The sequence below is a fragment of the Hypoxylon fragiforme genome (genome assembly GCF_022984875.1).
Source record: "Hypoxylon fragiforme strain CBS 206.31 chromosome Unknown GGS25scaffold_8, whole genome shotgun sequence".
Classification (NCBI taxonomy): domain Eukaryota; kingdom Fungi; phylum Ascomycota; class Sordariomycetes; order Xylariales; family Hypoxylaceae; genus Hypoxylon; species Hypoxylon fragiforme.
This window is the reverse complement of record NW_026054763.1, coordinates 455361-472550: the sequence shown is the minus strand read 5'-3', so window position 1 is coordinate 472550 and position 17190 is coordinate 455361. Positions and strand designations below refer to the sequence as shown.

The following is a 17190-nucleotide window of genomic DNA, read 5'->3' as shown; positions in this document are numbered from 1 at the left end:
ATCGCAAGACAAGTCAGCTAGCTTAGCTTAGCTAGGTACAGTACCGGGTGCTGACTGGTTGGAATCACCAACACCTGATGCGAATAAGCTTACCTTACCTAGGTACCTACACATTACCTAGCTATGTAGGTAGCTAGTGCACCAAGTACAGTGTCAGGGGAAAGCTAGTTGCCCGTGACAAATATATTCCTTTTAGATATATATTCCTCCTACATCACTAGATCTTACTGTACCTAGTACCATACCTACCATACCCGAACCAGGTAGGGGTAGGATACGACACGTGGGATTCCTTGTTTCGTATCGATTGAAAGGAATGGGATCTTAGCATTGGGGAGATGGAGCAATATTGAATACTTGTATGGTATGAGTTACACTCGATTGGCAGGCCCTACGATCCTCCCTCACTTACATAGGCACCTGGTAGTTTGAGTATATCCTAAGAGATCCATCCGTATCTTCCATATAGATGTCACGAGGCAAGCTCACAATATACGTCCCTCCAACATATCCCGTATCGAGTATTTCCTGAACTCAGTATCACTGTGTTCTTCATGGCGCCAAGCGCCTGTCATTGAGATGGCTACCTAAAGAGTTTAGCCCGGGATAAAATAAGCCCAGGAAGTTCCCGAACTCCAATCCAGGAGTAGCGCTGACTCCTCATCGACCAGAGCATCCGGTGCCTCACGGACGCTATACCATAGGTGGGTATGCATACCAATACATTCATTCATTATGTCGCGACGGGCATGTAAATCTACTACCGTATACCTGTAGGTAGATAGGTAGGCATGCTTCGAGATCAGAAACCGAGCACCGCCGCTGCAGCATCCAAGTCCATCACATCGTCGGCACGAAGCGCCTTCGCGCCCCAGAGCACCGTTCCCCGGCCGTCTACTGCAAACAGGCCCGCCTGCTGCCACTTATTCCCCATCACGTTCGATGGCCCCTCGACTGCATCTTCTGGTGGAGATCCCGCGCCGGTTGCACCACCACCTCTCCCACTAGCAGTAGTGTTGCCGGCGTTGTTAGTCAAGTTTGGTTGTTGCCTAAGACTGGCCGTCTTCTGCAGCGAATCGGCCACCTTTATGCCCAGCCACCCTTTCTCCTTCCAGCCCTGTATCTGCGTCGTGGGGTTGAACATGGACCACACGGTGCCGAGCCCAAGCCCCCAAGCGGCGTAGATGGCGCGATCCTCGTCGATGACAATTTCGACGTTCCACGAGCCGCCTAGTAAGTCAACCCACTTACGCGTCGCCTCCGGTGACGAATGCGACACGGCGATGCAGCTTAGTTTGCCTTGATTTTTGACCGCGAGCTCCCGGAGGGCTAGGAAAGACTTTTGTGCAACTGCGAATTTTGACTGGTTAGTATGTATGCATGCATGTATATGATATACTACGATATCGGGAGAGAGAAAGAGAGGTGGAGGGGACGGCGGAGAGTCCTACATGCACAGCCGACACATCGCATGAAAAGAACGATGATGGGCTTTCCGTTTCCGAATGTGAGTTGACGGTCTCGGTCTAAAGGTGCGAGATCACCTGGCTTCGGACACTCCGCGACAGGGACTGGCGGTGGGACAGGCGATAGCCAGGCTTGTGCTGTGAGTGGAAGTTTCCTAGTATTCGTCCAGGCTGGCCAACCAGAGTTCGAGCTCGAGTTCGATTTCTCCAGTTCATCTAGACCGGGTAATGAACCATCGTGGGATTTGCTAGATTTCGATGAAAAGTCGAATGCGTCGCTCGATAACCCGACTTTCTTCATCGCCAGCTTCGTGGTTAAGTTCGAGAACATCTTGAACTATCGACCCCCTTGCTCGTAATATAATAATAGATAAGTAGTATAATGTCAATGCGAAAAAAATAGAACCAATATCGTGCCACAGTATTCATACAAAATTTTGATTTAAAAATCGTGAAAATAATGAAGAAAATAGATGAATATTAGATGATATTCTGAACAACGAGAATAAAAAGAAACATAAAAACGAAAAGAAAAGAAAAAGATCCCCAGCGCCAAAGCAAAGCAAAGCAAAGCAAAGCAAAGCACAAGGCCGATGAAGCTCCTTGATCTTGACACAGAGACCGTCTCAACTTTTTGCTCTGGCGATAACTATGTGCTATCCCTAGTCTCGACATCGACACCCCCTACAGGCCCTGCCCCCTAGCTGGAACCCTTGAGTTTCGCGGGGCTGATGCCAAGCGTGCCTTGACAAGACGCGCTCTCATAAATGCCAAGTTGAATTGAGCCAAATAAGAGTTAGTACCTAATTAGGAGGTGTAGCGAATACGCGGGGTTCGCCAAGCTCAACTGAAGATATTTACATACCTAACCTAGGTTAGTACATAGCTTGTATAACTACATACACCCATATGTAGCTCGGCTTATTGAATGTCTTCGCTGAGGCGCATATGTTGGTTGGTTCTCCACTGCGAGGAACGCTGAGGTTCGAGGTTCACTTCTCAGCACTCCATCACTCAATGAAATGTGAAATGGCTTTAAACGGCGGCTCAGCTCCCACGTCACATCATCTTGGATTCCCGGCTGAAGATTTCATCCCAACACAGTTGCCCGTTCATGATCAAATTGCCATATAAGAAAATCTTGTTGACGGAGGGCGAGTTGCGAAGCCACCTGGCATGTTCTCGGAGCCCCTATTCCGTGAGGGCAATTCTTTCCATGGTAAAGACGCGCCACTTTCATGTTAGTCATTCATATGTCATGTCTCAGTTCCCAATCGATTCCATCGTCTAGTCGCGCGATGATAAACTTAGGTTACTCTTTGTGATACCTGATAGCCCTAACGTAAGAAAAAGGGAGGCCCCCCCTTCGTCCCCCGCATATATGTTTTGGTAGCATCGGAGAAAATTGTACCTGAATTCTTCCATACCCAAGTTGCCTAAAAGGGCAACACTGATTAGGTCCGGTGGAACGAGGTAGAAAATAGATGGAGTACTTCTAGGCGCCCCTTGTGCCTTGTGGTCGTAAAAGGGTATGACCGACTCTGCTGCAACCGTGAGAGGCGTGATCCAGTAGATGAAGGCTTGAAGTCAGCATAGGTTGTTTTGCTGCTGGCTTAGATCATATTGATAGCGTCATTCAGAACCTATGCGTAAGGCAATGTCAAGAATATAACATCAATATATCTGTATCACTTATAGTGGTCTTTGGCAAAGCTGTCGTAAAATATCAATACTAGCAGTAGAACTGATGTCAGACTTGCTGACTACGTACCTAAGGCTAGGTATTAATAGCGAGGCGTCAGTAGTTAAATGTGATCAAGAGCTTTCAAGGTTAATCCCATACCGAGCACGCACTGCATAGCCTCTACCTATGGTAAGGAAGCAATGTATGACGTCAAAGGACTAGACATTTGGTAGCGTGCGTGCATAGGACATAGTAGGGCAACTAGAGGTGAGGGTTCGAAAAATACATACCTTAGGTACGTAAATCTGGCAAAATCCATACAAGTAGAAGATTCGGGTTCTTAGTTTGCCATAAATGGCGAGGTGCCTTTTGCCTCAGGCTTATTTAAGATACCCAAAATGGACCAAGACAAGGATGCATGGTTCATCATAGGCTGACGAGGTTAGTCAGGTTACATTACCTCTCCTTTGCATATAATCATATAATATGTGTAGCCATTGGGACATATGAGAGCCTTGAGGAATATGTATACCTCGGCTCTCCTTCATGAATATGTATCATACCTATGTATGTACGGCGTAAATGGGCAAGTAGATAAGAATGAGAGACGCCAAAAGATGGCGGGATTGTACGCACAGAGTACCTAGTTAAATAAATATGTGCAAGAGCCTCAAAAGACAAGCTTCGAACTGACACTAGGTTGAGTCTCGGTAAGTCTAGTTCTAGATTAATTAGGACTTGGATATCCGGAGGGCATTGAAGTTGTTTTTGGTTATTTTGGTAACTGATCGACAGGGACAAGGTCGTCCCATGCCTTTGGTTCATTGCCTCGAGTGCTATCCGTGCTATCCTCTAGGTACGTTAGGTATCCAAGGTTGGATGGATTATGTAGGTAGTTATGTGTTAATACGGTATAATGCATCACCATCATCAGCAACAGCGGCAGCAACAATGACGACCACTAAAAGAGTGGCAAAGTAATATTTCAAGGAACTGTTGGTAATATCTTTCAAATGTTGTAGAATGTTGGAGTGTAATGTGTAACTATGTGTCACAGTGTACTATGTTAATTAACATAGTAGTCTGGTGACTCCGGTCTACCTATGACTGGTCCTATGTACCTAGGTTAGGCATGTACTAAGGCAGGTAGGCACATAGATGAAAATCATGAAATGGTTAGATCGTGTCATTTTAATAAGTGGTAAGGGATTGGATGCTACTAACCGGAGATCCGTTAAAGTAATAAACTTTAAATCATTTGACCCAACCAGCCCTGCCTGCCCAGTGCCCAATTCAACTCAGCGCGGAAACAACGAAGTCGGGAAATTATTACCTTACAAGGTACCTGCAGCAAAACAGAAAATAGAACATACATCGAACAACTGACCTTACTAAGGTACCTACCTGTCGGTATTGTAGTAATTGTACATTACATATGCATATTTGTAGTACATACTAACCTAGGGTGTCTCCCTCCGATATCGATTACCACTTACCAGGTAGTATATTTCCACTTTGTCTTGCACCTCCTATTCTATCTTGTTAGAGGCCAAACGTTACGAGAAATTGGTAACAATAGCCTACTACATACATATATGTACATACATATGTGTTGATGCATCCTCACCTACATGTGTAGTATGCGTCAATCTAGTCCACCGCTACAGGTGTGGCATATGTATCTCAGTGCTGCTCGTGTAGTTGAATAACCTCATCATTAGTCCACAAAATACGAGTAAGGCTATGCTGGTTATGTATGCTGATGGCTTTCAATACTGTTCCTTTCGCTTATTTGGCAGTTAAAAGTTTACCTAAGTAGTTTATTAACTTAGGTAGGTAGTTACAAAACGTTTCAACGTTTCAACGTCTTATTAATATCTCTATAACGTCTGATAATTACGAACCAAGTCGACCTGTGACCTGCCTACCTAGGTTCTACATAGGTAGTACCTGCTAACCTTAGGTAGTCTCTTATCGTGAACACCTTGTTGGCCCCTTTTTTTCTCCAAACCTGGTACGACTTTCCAGTTTGCCCTTTCAGTTTAAATGTTGTTCCCTGTACGCTGTAAAGCATCGCGTTTAGCGTGAAGACTCAGTCTTTCTCTTAGATGCATAGTTACTGCCTGAGGTACTAACTAGTTATGTACATAAAATGGAGAGAACTTTGAACTCCAGTCTGTCTCTGGCTGGAAGTTCCAAGTTTGAACCACTGGCACGCGCCACACTCCGCACGCTAACCCCCTTATAATTGGTTGCAACCCAGGATTGGTAATTGTGGCCTGTCTCCTCCAGTTAGACCGTTAAGACCGTATTGCGCACAGGCACAGGTCATAAGTCACAAAGCATTGCAAGGCGAGGAGCAAGGTACCAGGCACTTCTGACATGCGTGAGCGTGTTCAATGTTGTACAATACAATACATACATATTACATGTAGTTATAAATTATAATACATACAATACATACAATACATATGTACTTACAGAATACTAGCAAGGATGACTCTGGGACGACCCGCCTTATACATACTTCCGATGACCCTTTCCATCAATCAATCATTCTGATCTAGGCAGGCCCCAGTCTTCTAGCCTTTAAGCATATGCTAGGTTTTAAGACAAAGATACTAGCTGCTACATGCATTATATGTGGGTATCTTATGGACATATGCGGAGAGATGATGGGCACTTGGAACATGTAATGCACTTGCACTTTCATCACCCTCACTCAAATTACATAGTACCTATTCTATCTAGGTACCCTTACAAGTTGTACATTCAAGATTATTAACATTACGCTACCTGCTACTAGGTAAGTACACACTTACCCATTGTTATTCCTCCTCTTTCTACTTACGTCTTTTTTTTTCTTGCTGCAATTGTTGGAACCGCCCTACGCTCTTCACCACTTCTATTAACATTGAACCTCCTTTTAGTACACTTCACACGTCGACGCTTGTTACAACTTGTTCTACCACATCTACCAACCTCACCTAGTACCTACCTACATACCACCAACCAAAAACCTAGGTCATACCTACCTACCTACCTATCTATCTCAGTCTGAGTGCCTGCCTACCTATCGACCTAGTATCAACCCACCTATACCGAACTCTACCTCCTTTTCGAAGTCAGGAGTGGGAAGGGGAATGCTATAGCCCAGCAGCAAAATAAACTTGGAACGAAACGAGATCTGCTACGACCTTTTTTTGTTTCTTGCAGATTCGGAATTCTTTTTCTTCTCACGATACCCCCTTTATACCCACACGTCGATTCGTGTGTCTGTGTTGCTTATTTCAATCGTTTTCCATTCAATTGAATCTTTTGTTACCTTCTTTCTCATTAATTTACCAGGCCTCTCTCGCTCTCTCAGGTCAAGCTAAGCCAAGTGTGAATACTCCCAGTCCATGCGAGCATCCTCGGCAATCGATTCTTTGATGCTTCCCGACGTCTGTTGAGAACTGCTTTCTCATGAACTCGCCATTCTCTACAATTCCAGCGATTCCGGAAAAAAAAAGACATTCTATAGCCCCTTATATTGATATCCAGTTTGGTCTCATTCCGAACTGAGCGCACTTGAGTAACTAGTCAACTAAAAGGTTCTCCGAATTCTCGCTCCTTTTTTTTGCCTCGTTGTGCCGATCCCCCCGACTTTTCATTGTTCCAGTCTTAGTCCAGTCTCGGTCCCAAGTCCTCTACCGCCGTTGTCGATACAATTAACGGTTTTCGAGTTAACTGTTCGTCCCAAGTTATAAGAGTTTTTACGCTTATCGACGAGCTACGGTGGTTACCAAGGACTTACAAAGAGCAGAAGTCGAATCTTGTTCCCCGTCGCGTCATTAGCCATTCGTTCGACCTCCCCCCCAGTCAGATCACTCTCGGTTGTTTGTGCGGGGCCCATCTTTAATGGACGGCCGGCCTATAACGGCAGACTCAAAACATAATTATCCATCTCAACCTCTTTGGACCAGGTCAACTTCAAGTCCAGCCGTGCCAAAGCTCAGTTCTTTCTCACCGTCAAATCGTTCCACCCCAGATCCGTTGCTTGCGTCTCAGTATTTGACTACCCAAGTCGATTGGATTCCTATCCTATTTCCTCAACAATCTTCCCTCTACCAGGCTCAACTCCTTCAGTACAACAAGCTTATTGCGCCTGGTCGAGGTGGTGGTCTCCAAACTGCCCCCTTGCCTCCTCTGTTGTCGGCTCAGAACGTCCACGTCGGGCCTAGATCTCGCTCTTCATCCAAGGTGTCTAACAATAAGGATTCTCGCGCTAGGCAAAGCTCCCAGAATTGCCATGCTACTAGAGGCAACCACATCGCCAGCAAAGCCGACCGCGTGCTTATAACAGGTAAGGACGCGCCGTCTAGGATGCCGCCCAAGAAGTCGGATTTGTCCCATCATTTTCCCTCGAGGCCGAAACCCTCTACCTCGCCTTCCAACTTGCCTCCACATCCCAACTCTGTTCCCTCGACTCCGCAGCAACACGCGCGCAAATTTTCATTCGAGTCGCGAGATCATTCTCCCAACGCTAACCCATCCCACTCGCCCCGATCCGCGTATTCCGAGGCTAGCGGCGCTGTTTCACACTTGCGCCCACTGCCTCCGCGCATGGGTAATTGCAAGTATGAGACGGGACTCAAGCATTCCCGTCGGAGAATGCACTACAATTTGGGGACTGATATGCTAGAGAGATTGGATTTACAGACTATCAAGAGCAAGCTTTCTGAGGATGACGAGCGAAAGCTCACCACAGACATGCGCGAGCTCTATGATCGGTTACAGCCGACAGAAAAGGTTGAGGTTAAGCGGGGTATGCTCGTCCAGAAGCTCGAGAGGCTTCTAAATGATTCCTGGCCGGGTCATGACATTCGCGTGCACCTCTTCGGCTCGTCAGGAAATTTGTTGTGCTCTGACGACTCCGACGGTTTGTGATATCCGATCTGATTATTTTGGTGCTCAACTAACCTCGCTTCTCTCAGTGGATATATGCATAGTAACTCCGTGGAAAGAGCTTGAAGGCGTCTGCATGCTCGCGGACTTGCTCTCTAAGCGTAAGAGATAGTGTACGAGATATTGGATTTCTACTTGCTAATATGTTGTCTAGATGGAATGGAGAAGGTTGTTTGTGTGTCATCGGCTAAAGTCCCAATCGTCAAAATCTGGGATCCAGAGCTAGAGTTGGCTTGCGACATGAATGTGAACAATACGTTGGCGTTGGAGAATACCCGAATGATCAAGACATATGTCGAGATCGACGAGAGAGTACGGCCGTTGGCTATGATTATTAAGCACTGGACTAGGCGCAGAATTGTAAACGATGCTGGTAAGTGAAGAGAGACAGCCCAAGCCGCCCAAGCCGCCCGTTTTTTTTTTTTTTTTTTTTTTTTCTTCTGGAAGTGATATTAGAGTTTTGGACAAATTTACTGACAGAAACAGCATTTGGCGGAACCTTGAGCTCCTATACATGGATCTGTATGATCATTGCATTTCTACAATTACGGCAGCCTCCCGTTTTACCTGCATTACATCAACGGCCGCATCAGAAACTTCCCAGGGCCGACGGGGAGATTGCCTCGTTCGCAGACGATATTGATAAGCTACGAGGGTTTGGAAGCAAGAACAAGTCTTCTTTAGGAGAGTTGTTGTTCCAATTCTTTCGATTCTATGCACACGAGTTCGATTACAGCACGAGTGCGCTCTCTGTACGACTGGGGAAAATCATCACAAAGAAGGAGAAGAGCTGGCATATTTCATTAAATAACCAACTCTGCATCGAGGAACCCTTCAACACCACTCGCAATCTTGGCAATACTGCTGACGATACGGCGTTCCGCGGTCTTCATCTTGAACTGCGCCGCGCATTTGACCTCATTGCGGAAGGCAAACTCGATGAATGCTGTGAACAATACGTCTACCCGAAAGAAGAGGAGAGGATATTTCAAAAACCACCATCAATATCGCGTCCCATTATGGTACGAAGCGCCTCCCAACATCAAACCCATCGTGGGGGGCGAAATGGAGGGTATCGAGGTGGTAATCGACAGAACCAGCATCGAAACAACAACAATAATAATAATAACAACAGCAACAGTAATAGTCGCAGAGCATCTTCAAGTGTACCTTATGACAACAACGGCAGTCCCATGTTCGTTCCGGTTGGCTATCCCATGACTATGGCACCTCAAGATGCAGCCATGTACATGCAGCCTACATCTGACCTGATGGCGCAGACTCTTTCCGCCTTGACAATGCAGGAGAACAATCTTCGATTCCTGCAGTATGCGCAGTCGCAAGCCTTCGGTACCCAGCATCTTCAGATGATGCAGGGCAACGCCCAGCCAACCCAGTCTTCATCAACAGAGCGTTCTAGGACCAACTCATTTGACACACCTCCCCTCAGCGCACCGCTTCGCCCCGAGATGCGACCGGAGATTTTTTACTACCCCATACCACAACTGCCACATGGATACTACGCTCAGCAGGGTTATCCTACTTATCCATCATCACCGTCCACTAATCATGCGGCCGATTTCCGACGAAGCTCTCATAGATCTACCACTGCCAACGACCCCAGCCACCCCTTGTCTGGAAGTTCTATGAGGTCACAGTCCCAGCCGGCTGCGAGAACTGGTGCTAGCATTCCGACTGCCCATGGCCTGGCCAACGGAGTTTCCAGTATTCCTGCTCAACAAGTCAATGGAGTTCCAGTGCCCAGCTTTATTCCGGACGAGGGGCATGATAATGACCAAGATGGAACGACATCCACCACTCCTCGCGAGGAGGAGAGAGGCTATAATTATCATGCAGACCCATCTAGTCCGTCCCAACGAACGATCGCTCCAAATAGCAACATTCCGGCATTTGGCGATATTGGATCTCAGGCACCAACCACGAGCAGAGGGCGCTTGTCATCGGACCAATTTCCCCAGTCTATACTGGACAGGATTAAGCAGAACTCCCGCTCTCCTTCGCCATTGGGCCACGGTAGAGCTTATTCTGTAGGTAGAAATCCTGCCCCTCTTGCTTCTACGCCATCTCCTGCCACTGCTGGAGCGCAAGGTCGTGACACAACCCCTTTGGTAGTCAACGGCTCCATGTCAAAGCTATCAAACGGTAGCTCACCTCATCAGCCACTGCAGAGCGAAGTTATACCAACTCAGTACAGTGGCTATGACAACCCACTTCACATTTCCCAACGTGCGGAGATGGCCAGCCCATCCACTGAACCGATACTCAACCACAATTCTGTGCCTCGTAAAGCAAATTCACCGACGTCAGATCGGCCGGTGGTTGTTAATGGTTCGTCGAATAATTCGACACCAGTATCTAATCAGATATCTGGTCCCCATTTTCCTCAAGATGTCATGGCTTTGGCACCTGCAGGTAATTATTTCAACGGCATGAATATGCCCATGATGCCGCCACCTGGTGTAGAAGGTGGCATCAGTTCTGTGATAGGTCCGCAAAATGGATTTCAACGACTCCCTCTTCGTTCGGCACCGAGTGCACTCATTGCTCAACTTGACCTTGCGACTGAGAATCGTCTACAGGCGAATGAGTACCCCCATCTTTCGCCAGTTTACGAAGCCAATAGCCCTTCGCCAAACTTCACTAGAAAGTTAGAGCTACCCTTTGACCACGTCCCGCCACTGTCGAGCGCTGTCGCACAGCCTGTACCCGAAATCAAAGGCGACTCTTTGGTCAAGGGCAAGCAGAAGCCACTAACTGAGACATCACCGTCTAAAGCCGATGTATTACCACTTTCAAATCCAAGAATCAATGGTTTGGTGAAAGAAAATGGCCATAGTCGAGCTGCCAAGAGCGAGAGTGACCACGCCAGCAGTGGGTGGCAGAAGATGGCTCGGGGTAAGAAGAGGGGCAACGAGGCGAAATCCCGCAGCGAAGCATATCCGCAGAGCGAGCAGATGCCGAAGAATGATTCTGAACGAAAGGGTGGTTGAATCAAGAACCTTCACATCTAAAATGGCCATCATTATCCATATTTTGGATAAGGCACTTGTGATGAGCTGGTGGGCATCTGCTCTCAGTATGAATCTCTTCCTGAGATGCCTGGCGGTATATTGGACATGATTGGAGACCTGGTTATCTCCACGTGGATAACATCTTAAGCCAGGTCATACCACTTTCTGGCCTTCGGGCACTGGTCTACTCACCAATGAAGCCATAATCATTTAATACCCAGTCGTCAAGATCATGTGTCATCTGAGTGAAGACGACATATGCTCGAAGTTGGAGTCACGCGCCGGGCTAAGAATCCGGATATGGTGTACCTAGGAACGAAGGCGAGGGAGCATTGAAGTTCCTCGTACCGCTTAGAATGAGAAATCTGGCGGTGCGACCAAGTATAGTGCATATTCGATCTTAATTTGGGCGGTACGAATCGGTTATTTAACTGGAATGCAGTTCTGAGACCGAGTTTTCCTTACGTTTGTAACAGTGCAAGAGGGGGCTGATACCGAAGGGGGCACGAAAGGGGGAAAAGGTTATGGCATATATAGACAGCATTGCAAGGTGCGCGGATGAACACCTCAGTCCCAGAAAAGATTCACGGAACGGCTGAGAAGGGTATGGGGCAACTTTTCCACGGAAACGATACGCCACCAAATCAAGTGATTTGAGCTGGTGAGCAAGGAAAGAAAAGCAAGCAATGCGGGGAATGGGGGAGTTTTCTTTTATGTCCCTAGGGTAAAATAAACCCCCTCGCAAGACTCAACGAGACGAAAGGCTGTGGGCTATGGACATACCCCTCAAGGTTAGACGGTAACGGAAGTAGGCATGAACTCCGAAAAAAAGAATAAATAAATACAAAAAGTTAAAAGTATCAAGTTGACATTGTGTTAATATGCGTTTAATATGTATTGATGACTGCTAATGTCTTAGGTAGCGTGAGGACGTACGGAGCAGCTATATAGAGTACTTGTCGTCCAGCGAAGGCTGCTACCTAGGTAGTTAGTGGGTTCGCAGGAGCAATCTAGGTAGGTATGTAGGTAGGTGGGTGGGTAGTGTATCTCTGTGTGAGGTTAAGTAGGCATCGATGATTATGATTATGATTATGATTATGATTATGAGGCGGGAAGTTGTCTGTCTGTCTGTGTCTAGGGATCAGGAGGTGTGATTGGGAGAAGGAGGGATGGTCACCTTGGGTAGATGTCTGGGTACCTATCTAACATATGTATGTGTGAGAGAGGTGAGGTGGGTATGTGTCGAACTTGGAAAGGAATAAGCATGTTTAGGTAGTACCCAAAAGTACTAGGTTAGGTGTTAATGCTGATAAGTGGCATGAGGAGGGTGTGTTAGATTTGATGGTGAGACGAGAAAAAAGATTGAAAAGGGGGGGGGAGGAAAGGGGGAGGGAGGTAAGGAAGATAGATCGTTCGGGGTGTTCGGTTCAGATCTAACTAGGCTACTAGGTTGAAATAGTTGGCTTGGAAATGGTTCTGGCTCTGAGTAGATACCTAGCTAGGTAGATAATTAACCTCTGTGCTGCCGCCCCAGATCAGCTACTTGTACTTGCCTGTGAGGAGGCAAGTAGTTGGAGTTGAGCGGTGGATATATGGGATGGATTTGGTAGGGCATGTCCATGGGTTTCTAACACCTGGATATCTATGGTAGCTAGTTGGGTAGGCAAGTGAAGCTCAGTACTAGATATCGATATCAACATTGATGTTGTCGTTCCCTGATAACAGGCTTGTGAGATAGGGGTCATATTGGTGGTACCCGGGGTAGGCTACCTAGTTGAGGAGGATATATCGATATAGCAATCCATATCTCAGGTACCTACCTATCGAACATCGTTAACGCCGTAACAAGAAGAAATGTAATGTTAGGTTGTCCTGGTGAACTTCTCAGGGGTATATAGTAGGTATATTATCTTAGATATCAGCATAGGGACTTATAATATGGTATATTGAGATTCTGAACATATACTAGGTAGTCGGTATAAACAGAAATACTTCGACAGCTAACTTACATACTAAATAACTCCTGTAGCTAAGTTATTTAATGTTATTATCTATTTTATAGGTCATTAGTATGTTGTTGGGTTAGGGTGTGGTAAGAGAAGGGTAGAAATACATATACCAGATATATATATTTCTATTTCTTCAACCAATTCACCAAGTACGTATTTTTTTTTTTAGGAATCATTACGCTTTAAGGTGTTTATAAGGCGACTTTCTAACCAATAAAAGCATTTCGTTATGAAGAACGGTTTAGCACAATGTAGCTTGACGCTGATATGTGATATATAAGTTATTGTTGGCACTCCGGCCTGAATATGTTTTTTGAACCACTCGCACCTGGAGACAGCTATATAGTATGGCCATCTTGATTCACTTGTAGTCTCAGCATTAGGAAAGTAGGTGGTATTAAGAAGGAGAAGAGATTATGTTGGTGAGACTGATTATGGAAAGATAATAACATATGCGTTACTTATATGTTATGTTGATGATCAGGTAGATGTTTACAATATGCAATTGATATTATATATATTACAAATTATCTTCCTTAATAAGTTGCCAACACATGTGGAAAGTGTTTAAGGGTATATACCATGAAGTAAAGTGAAGTTCAAGTTTATTGTTATAATATAATAGTAGTTCATCACTATGAAACTCATAAACGTTAGAATTAACGCACTTTTCATAACTTGTCTACTATTAGGCTATTGCATTCTTGTTTATGTGATATTGCCAGTTCAATGATTGTTGATTATATTGTGATTTTAGTATTATAGAGTCAAGAGGATAATAGCAATTCATAAAAGCTATCATTTCTCTTTCCTTGGAATCACATCATTCATCGGTGTTTAGTGAAAGGACACTGCATTCATTTACACTTTCTTAACTAGGTACATGACGACGAGGTCGTGATTTAGTCATCTAGCAAGGCATCTAGCACAAACCCACCAGAGCACATCCACAGATCACCCCAAAGATCGGGATACTCGTGTGTATCCCAGACACCCACCCAGGTTTTGGGAGGTTCTGACAAGGTCGCGATCTTCTCCCTCCACTCCCTGATCTTGGGTTTCCACCGCTCCGCCATCTCAGATCCGGGCCGGATCATCCACAGATCCTCCAGCCCTTGGCACTGCATGGTGTTCTCGAGCATCACTTGCCGCCAGTGCATGTCTTCTTCATCTTTATCGTCATCTTTATACCACCACATGCATATCTCGTCATAGGAGTCCGGCGCAGCTCCGGCATCCACCCGTGCCGTTCTTCCACTGCGGACGCCATCGGGTGCTCTTCATCAGGCATTTGAGCGCGACGTTGTTACTGTTGCCGTCGAAGGTTTTGCCAGCACTGTACGGCCCGCTAGGCACGTACTGAACTGCACGGCGTGGGCCGAAGCTGCCATCCTCCCGCTGGATGTCATTGGCATGTTCAAAGTTCATGGTCGCATCGTCGGGGAGGCACTACTTGATGAACTCGAGTCTCATCTCCACCTTTAACTTCCTCTTCTACTTCTTCTTACTTTTGCTGGTGGCATCATCATCGTCATCATCATCATCATCATCCTGAGTGTCAGGAGAGAGAAAGAGATCGAACTCGGGCCCGAACAGCTCGCCGTAGATGGCTAGCTGGAAAAGGGTGAGGCCGAAGTTGTGGTGCAGGGCTAACTAACTCCATCAGGTCAGGTGGTCGATGCCGCGGGGTAGGCCGGCGGCTAACTCGGCTTCGTTCTGATGGGACTCGCGGGCCCAGTTCCCGAGCTGGCGCGCGGTAGCGCACACTAAAAAGTACGGGGAGGGCCGGAAGAACACGCGACTGGACGCCCAGGCCAAGTGTAGTATAGTGGCGGGCAGGGCGGCTTCCATGCATTCCTTAGGTACGTAGGCGACATACTCCGGGAGCATGATGAGGATGTCTCTTGGAAGGCACAGTAGTTTCGAGGAGGAGGAGGGTGTTATGGTTTTTTTTTTCTTTTTTTTTCTTTTTATGCCATGGCGTTTGATGGCTTGAGTGAGTCTTGGGGTCCAATGACTTTACACATAGCAGGTAACATAACGCATTGAAAGTTGTAGATCGGAACTTCAAAATGCTGCCCCTCTACCTTGAACTTTTGTCATATGTCACATATGTCACACATGTGTAACCTCAGGTATGTAACTACAGTATGTATTGCACAAGCCACAAGTACTTACATAGTACCTTAGAGGCTTAGACACCCACATTCAATTTGAACATTGAAGCAACTTGGAAGTGACATGTGCACGTGTGATAAGCACGATAAGCACGATAAGCACGATAAGCACCGATTGAATGAATTCACTCTCATTTTCATCTTCATTTCTTGTACCACGAGTAGTTAACTATTTTCAATCTTCACGTTTACTTTTCAAACAACCATTGAAACAACCATTAAAATCTCAGCTCATTGTTCGACTTACGCTTCATACACACTTCGCAAAACATAAGTGAACATTTAACTACATATCGCCATAAAACTAGGCCCCTTCTAGTAACCTATCTTGATCATCCACGTACTTCGTACATACGATACACACGATAGGTAGGTAGGAAGTCAAGCATCTCTAACAAATGCGCAACACAACCAGTAACAGCAACAACATCTTCATCTCTTGCGAATTTCCATTCTACCCGGTAGGATAGCTCATCTGAAGTCTGTCACTTGAGCACGCCATTTGGACTTGTTGGTCTCGCATTCACCGATACTTACCTGCATAGTATGTAGGAACAATTACATGCGCCATGTAGTTAATAGGCATTGGAATCTTGTGTCTCCTGTCTCCTGTCTCCTGTCTTGTGTCTTGTGCGCTGGTAGCTCAGTAGCTGAGCGGGCCTCATTAAAGGCGGTCTGCTTTTCGACGCACACACGACACTATTTTCATTGATGGAGATGCCATCGTATACGAGGTCATTACCATCAAAATGGTCTCATTGCACGCTAACCAGTCTGGCAAATATCCATATGGATCTAATAGCCTTTTCCACACACTTTCTTAAGCACGGACAACAAACATAGACGGCACTTCCTAGCCCGACCCCAGGAAAACCCCCTTCTCAGCGTTCTGCTTTTATTAGCTGTTTACCATTTATTGGATATATGTACACTAAGTGGGCCGATTTGACTATTGGATGCGGACCCAGCGAAGAGGAATGGTACGCTGTTAAGCTGCTAATTTGTGCCAAGCTGTCACCGATTCAACGCACGGTCTCTTTGGACTCTTTCGGGCTCTCATTGCTAACTCTTCCTAAGGCTGCTGGGGGTTGCTGGGTTGCAACAAAGGGAATTCGCCATTTGAATTAAAAATCGAATAAGTCGGAATTGATACTACATAACGAAATCTGCACAAAGTACTACATACGGCGTACCTAGGGTAGCATGTATCATATGACCGGCTATGATACCTACCGAAAGTACCCAGGAGGCAACAAAGTCCGACATTTGGTGTCTGAAAATACTGGAGACGAGCAGTTACTAGGAGGGACTAGGAGGTTCCTAGCTTGAGGCTCCAAGGGCTCAGAAGGTTTCGAAGAAAGTCGAAGAAAGGGGTTGGAAGCCTTTTCAACTACACTAGACGTTCGCCTCTTGGGCTCTTCCACGGTTCTCCCACGCTTTACCTTGCTTGGCAAGGGCCCTCCAAGCTTTGCCAAGGCTCATGGCAGTGCTGTAGGATTAACGGGAACGTGCAGCCAGGGTGCCGGCACCTCTCCCTGGAGCTGGGGTTTAGCGCAGACCTGCCATGCCAGAAATTGAGCCGCCTTTTCCAGAAGCCATTAGCCAACTTAATTGACCTCATAGGTCATTTTATGAGCCCCTGTTCACATTTCATAAGGGGATTCGTATATTCAAATTCACTTCTTTTTCTCAACTCGACGGAGTCCCCACCAATTGGAACTTGTCCGTGGCTCACGCTAATTCATGACATAGCTATCCACAGGTCTATTCAATATGTACAGTATGTACGTTAGTTATGTATGAGAATGTGCGAAGTATGGTTAAGATTTTTGGTTATGCTCCTGAGAGGCTATGTGCAAGATATGTAAATAGTGA

General features: G+C 46.2%; 3 protein-coding genes across 3 annotated transcripts; 1 reads left to right on the top strand and 2 right to left on the bottom strand.

Moving 5' to 3' along the window:
* Window positions 1-617: 617 nt before the first annotated feature.
* GGS25DRAFT_401607 (uncharacterized protein) lies at window positions 618-2135 on the bottom strand. Its single transcript, XM_049258426.1, has 2 exons — window positions 1452-2135; window positions 618-1350 (listed from the first exon to the last, which is right to left on the bottom strand). Exons 1-2 carry the CDS (start codon window positions 1795-1797, stop codon window positions 803-805), a joined length of 894 nt encoding a protein of 297 aa, XP_049113654.1. The 5' UTR covers window positions 1798-2135; the 3' UTR covers window positions 618-802.
* Window positions 2136-7050: 4915 nt separating this feature from the next.
* Window positions 7051-11108, top strand: GGS25DRAFT_524362 (uncharacterized protein; the record flags this gene model as incomplete). The annotated part of the gene is made up of 4 exons (XM_049264596.1): window positions 7051-8071; window positions 8127-8198; window positions 8252-8470; window positions 8584-11108. 4 exons carry the CDS (start codon window positions 7051-7053, stop codon window positions 11106-11108), a joined length of 3837 nt encoding a protein of 1278 aa, XP_049113653.1.
* A 2932-nt stretch (window positions 11109-14040) lies between these two features.
* GGS25DRAFT_524361 (uncharacterized protein) lies at window positions 14041-14566 on the bottom strand (the record flags this gene model as incomplete). Its single annotated transcript, XM_049264595.1, has 2 exons — window positions 14041-14416; window positions 14499-14566. 2 exons carry the CDS (start codon window positions 14564-14566, stop codon window positions 14041-14043), a joined length of 444 nt encoding a protein of 147 aa, XP_049113652.1.
* Window positions 14567-17190: the final 2624 nt, after the last annotated feature.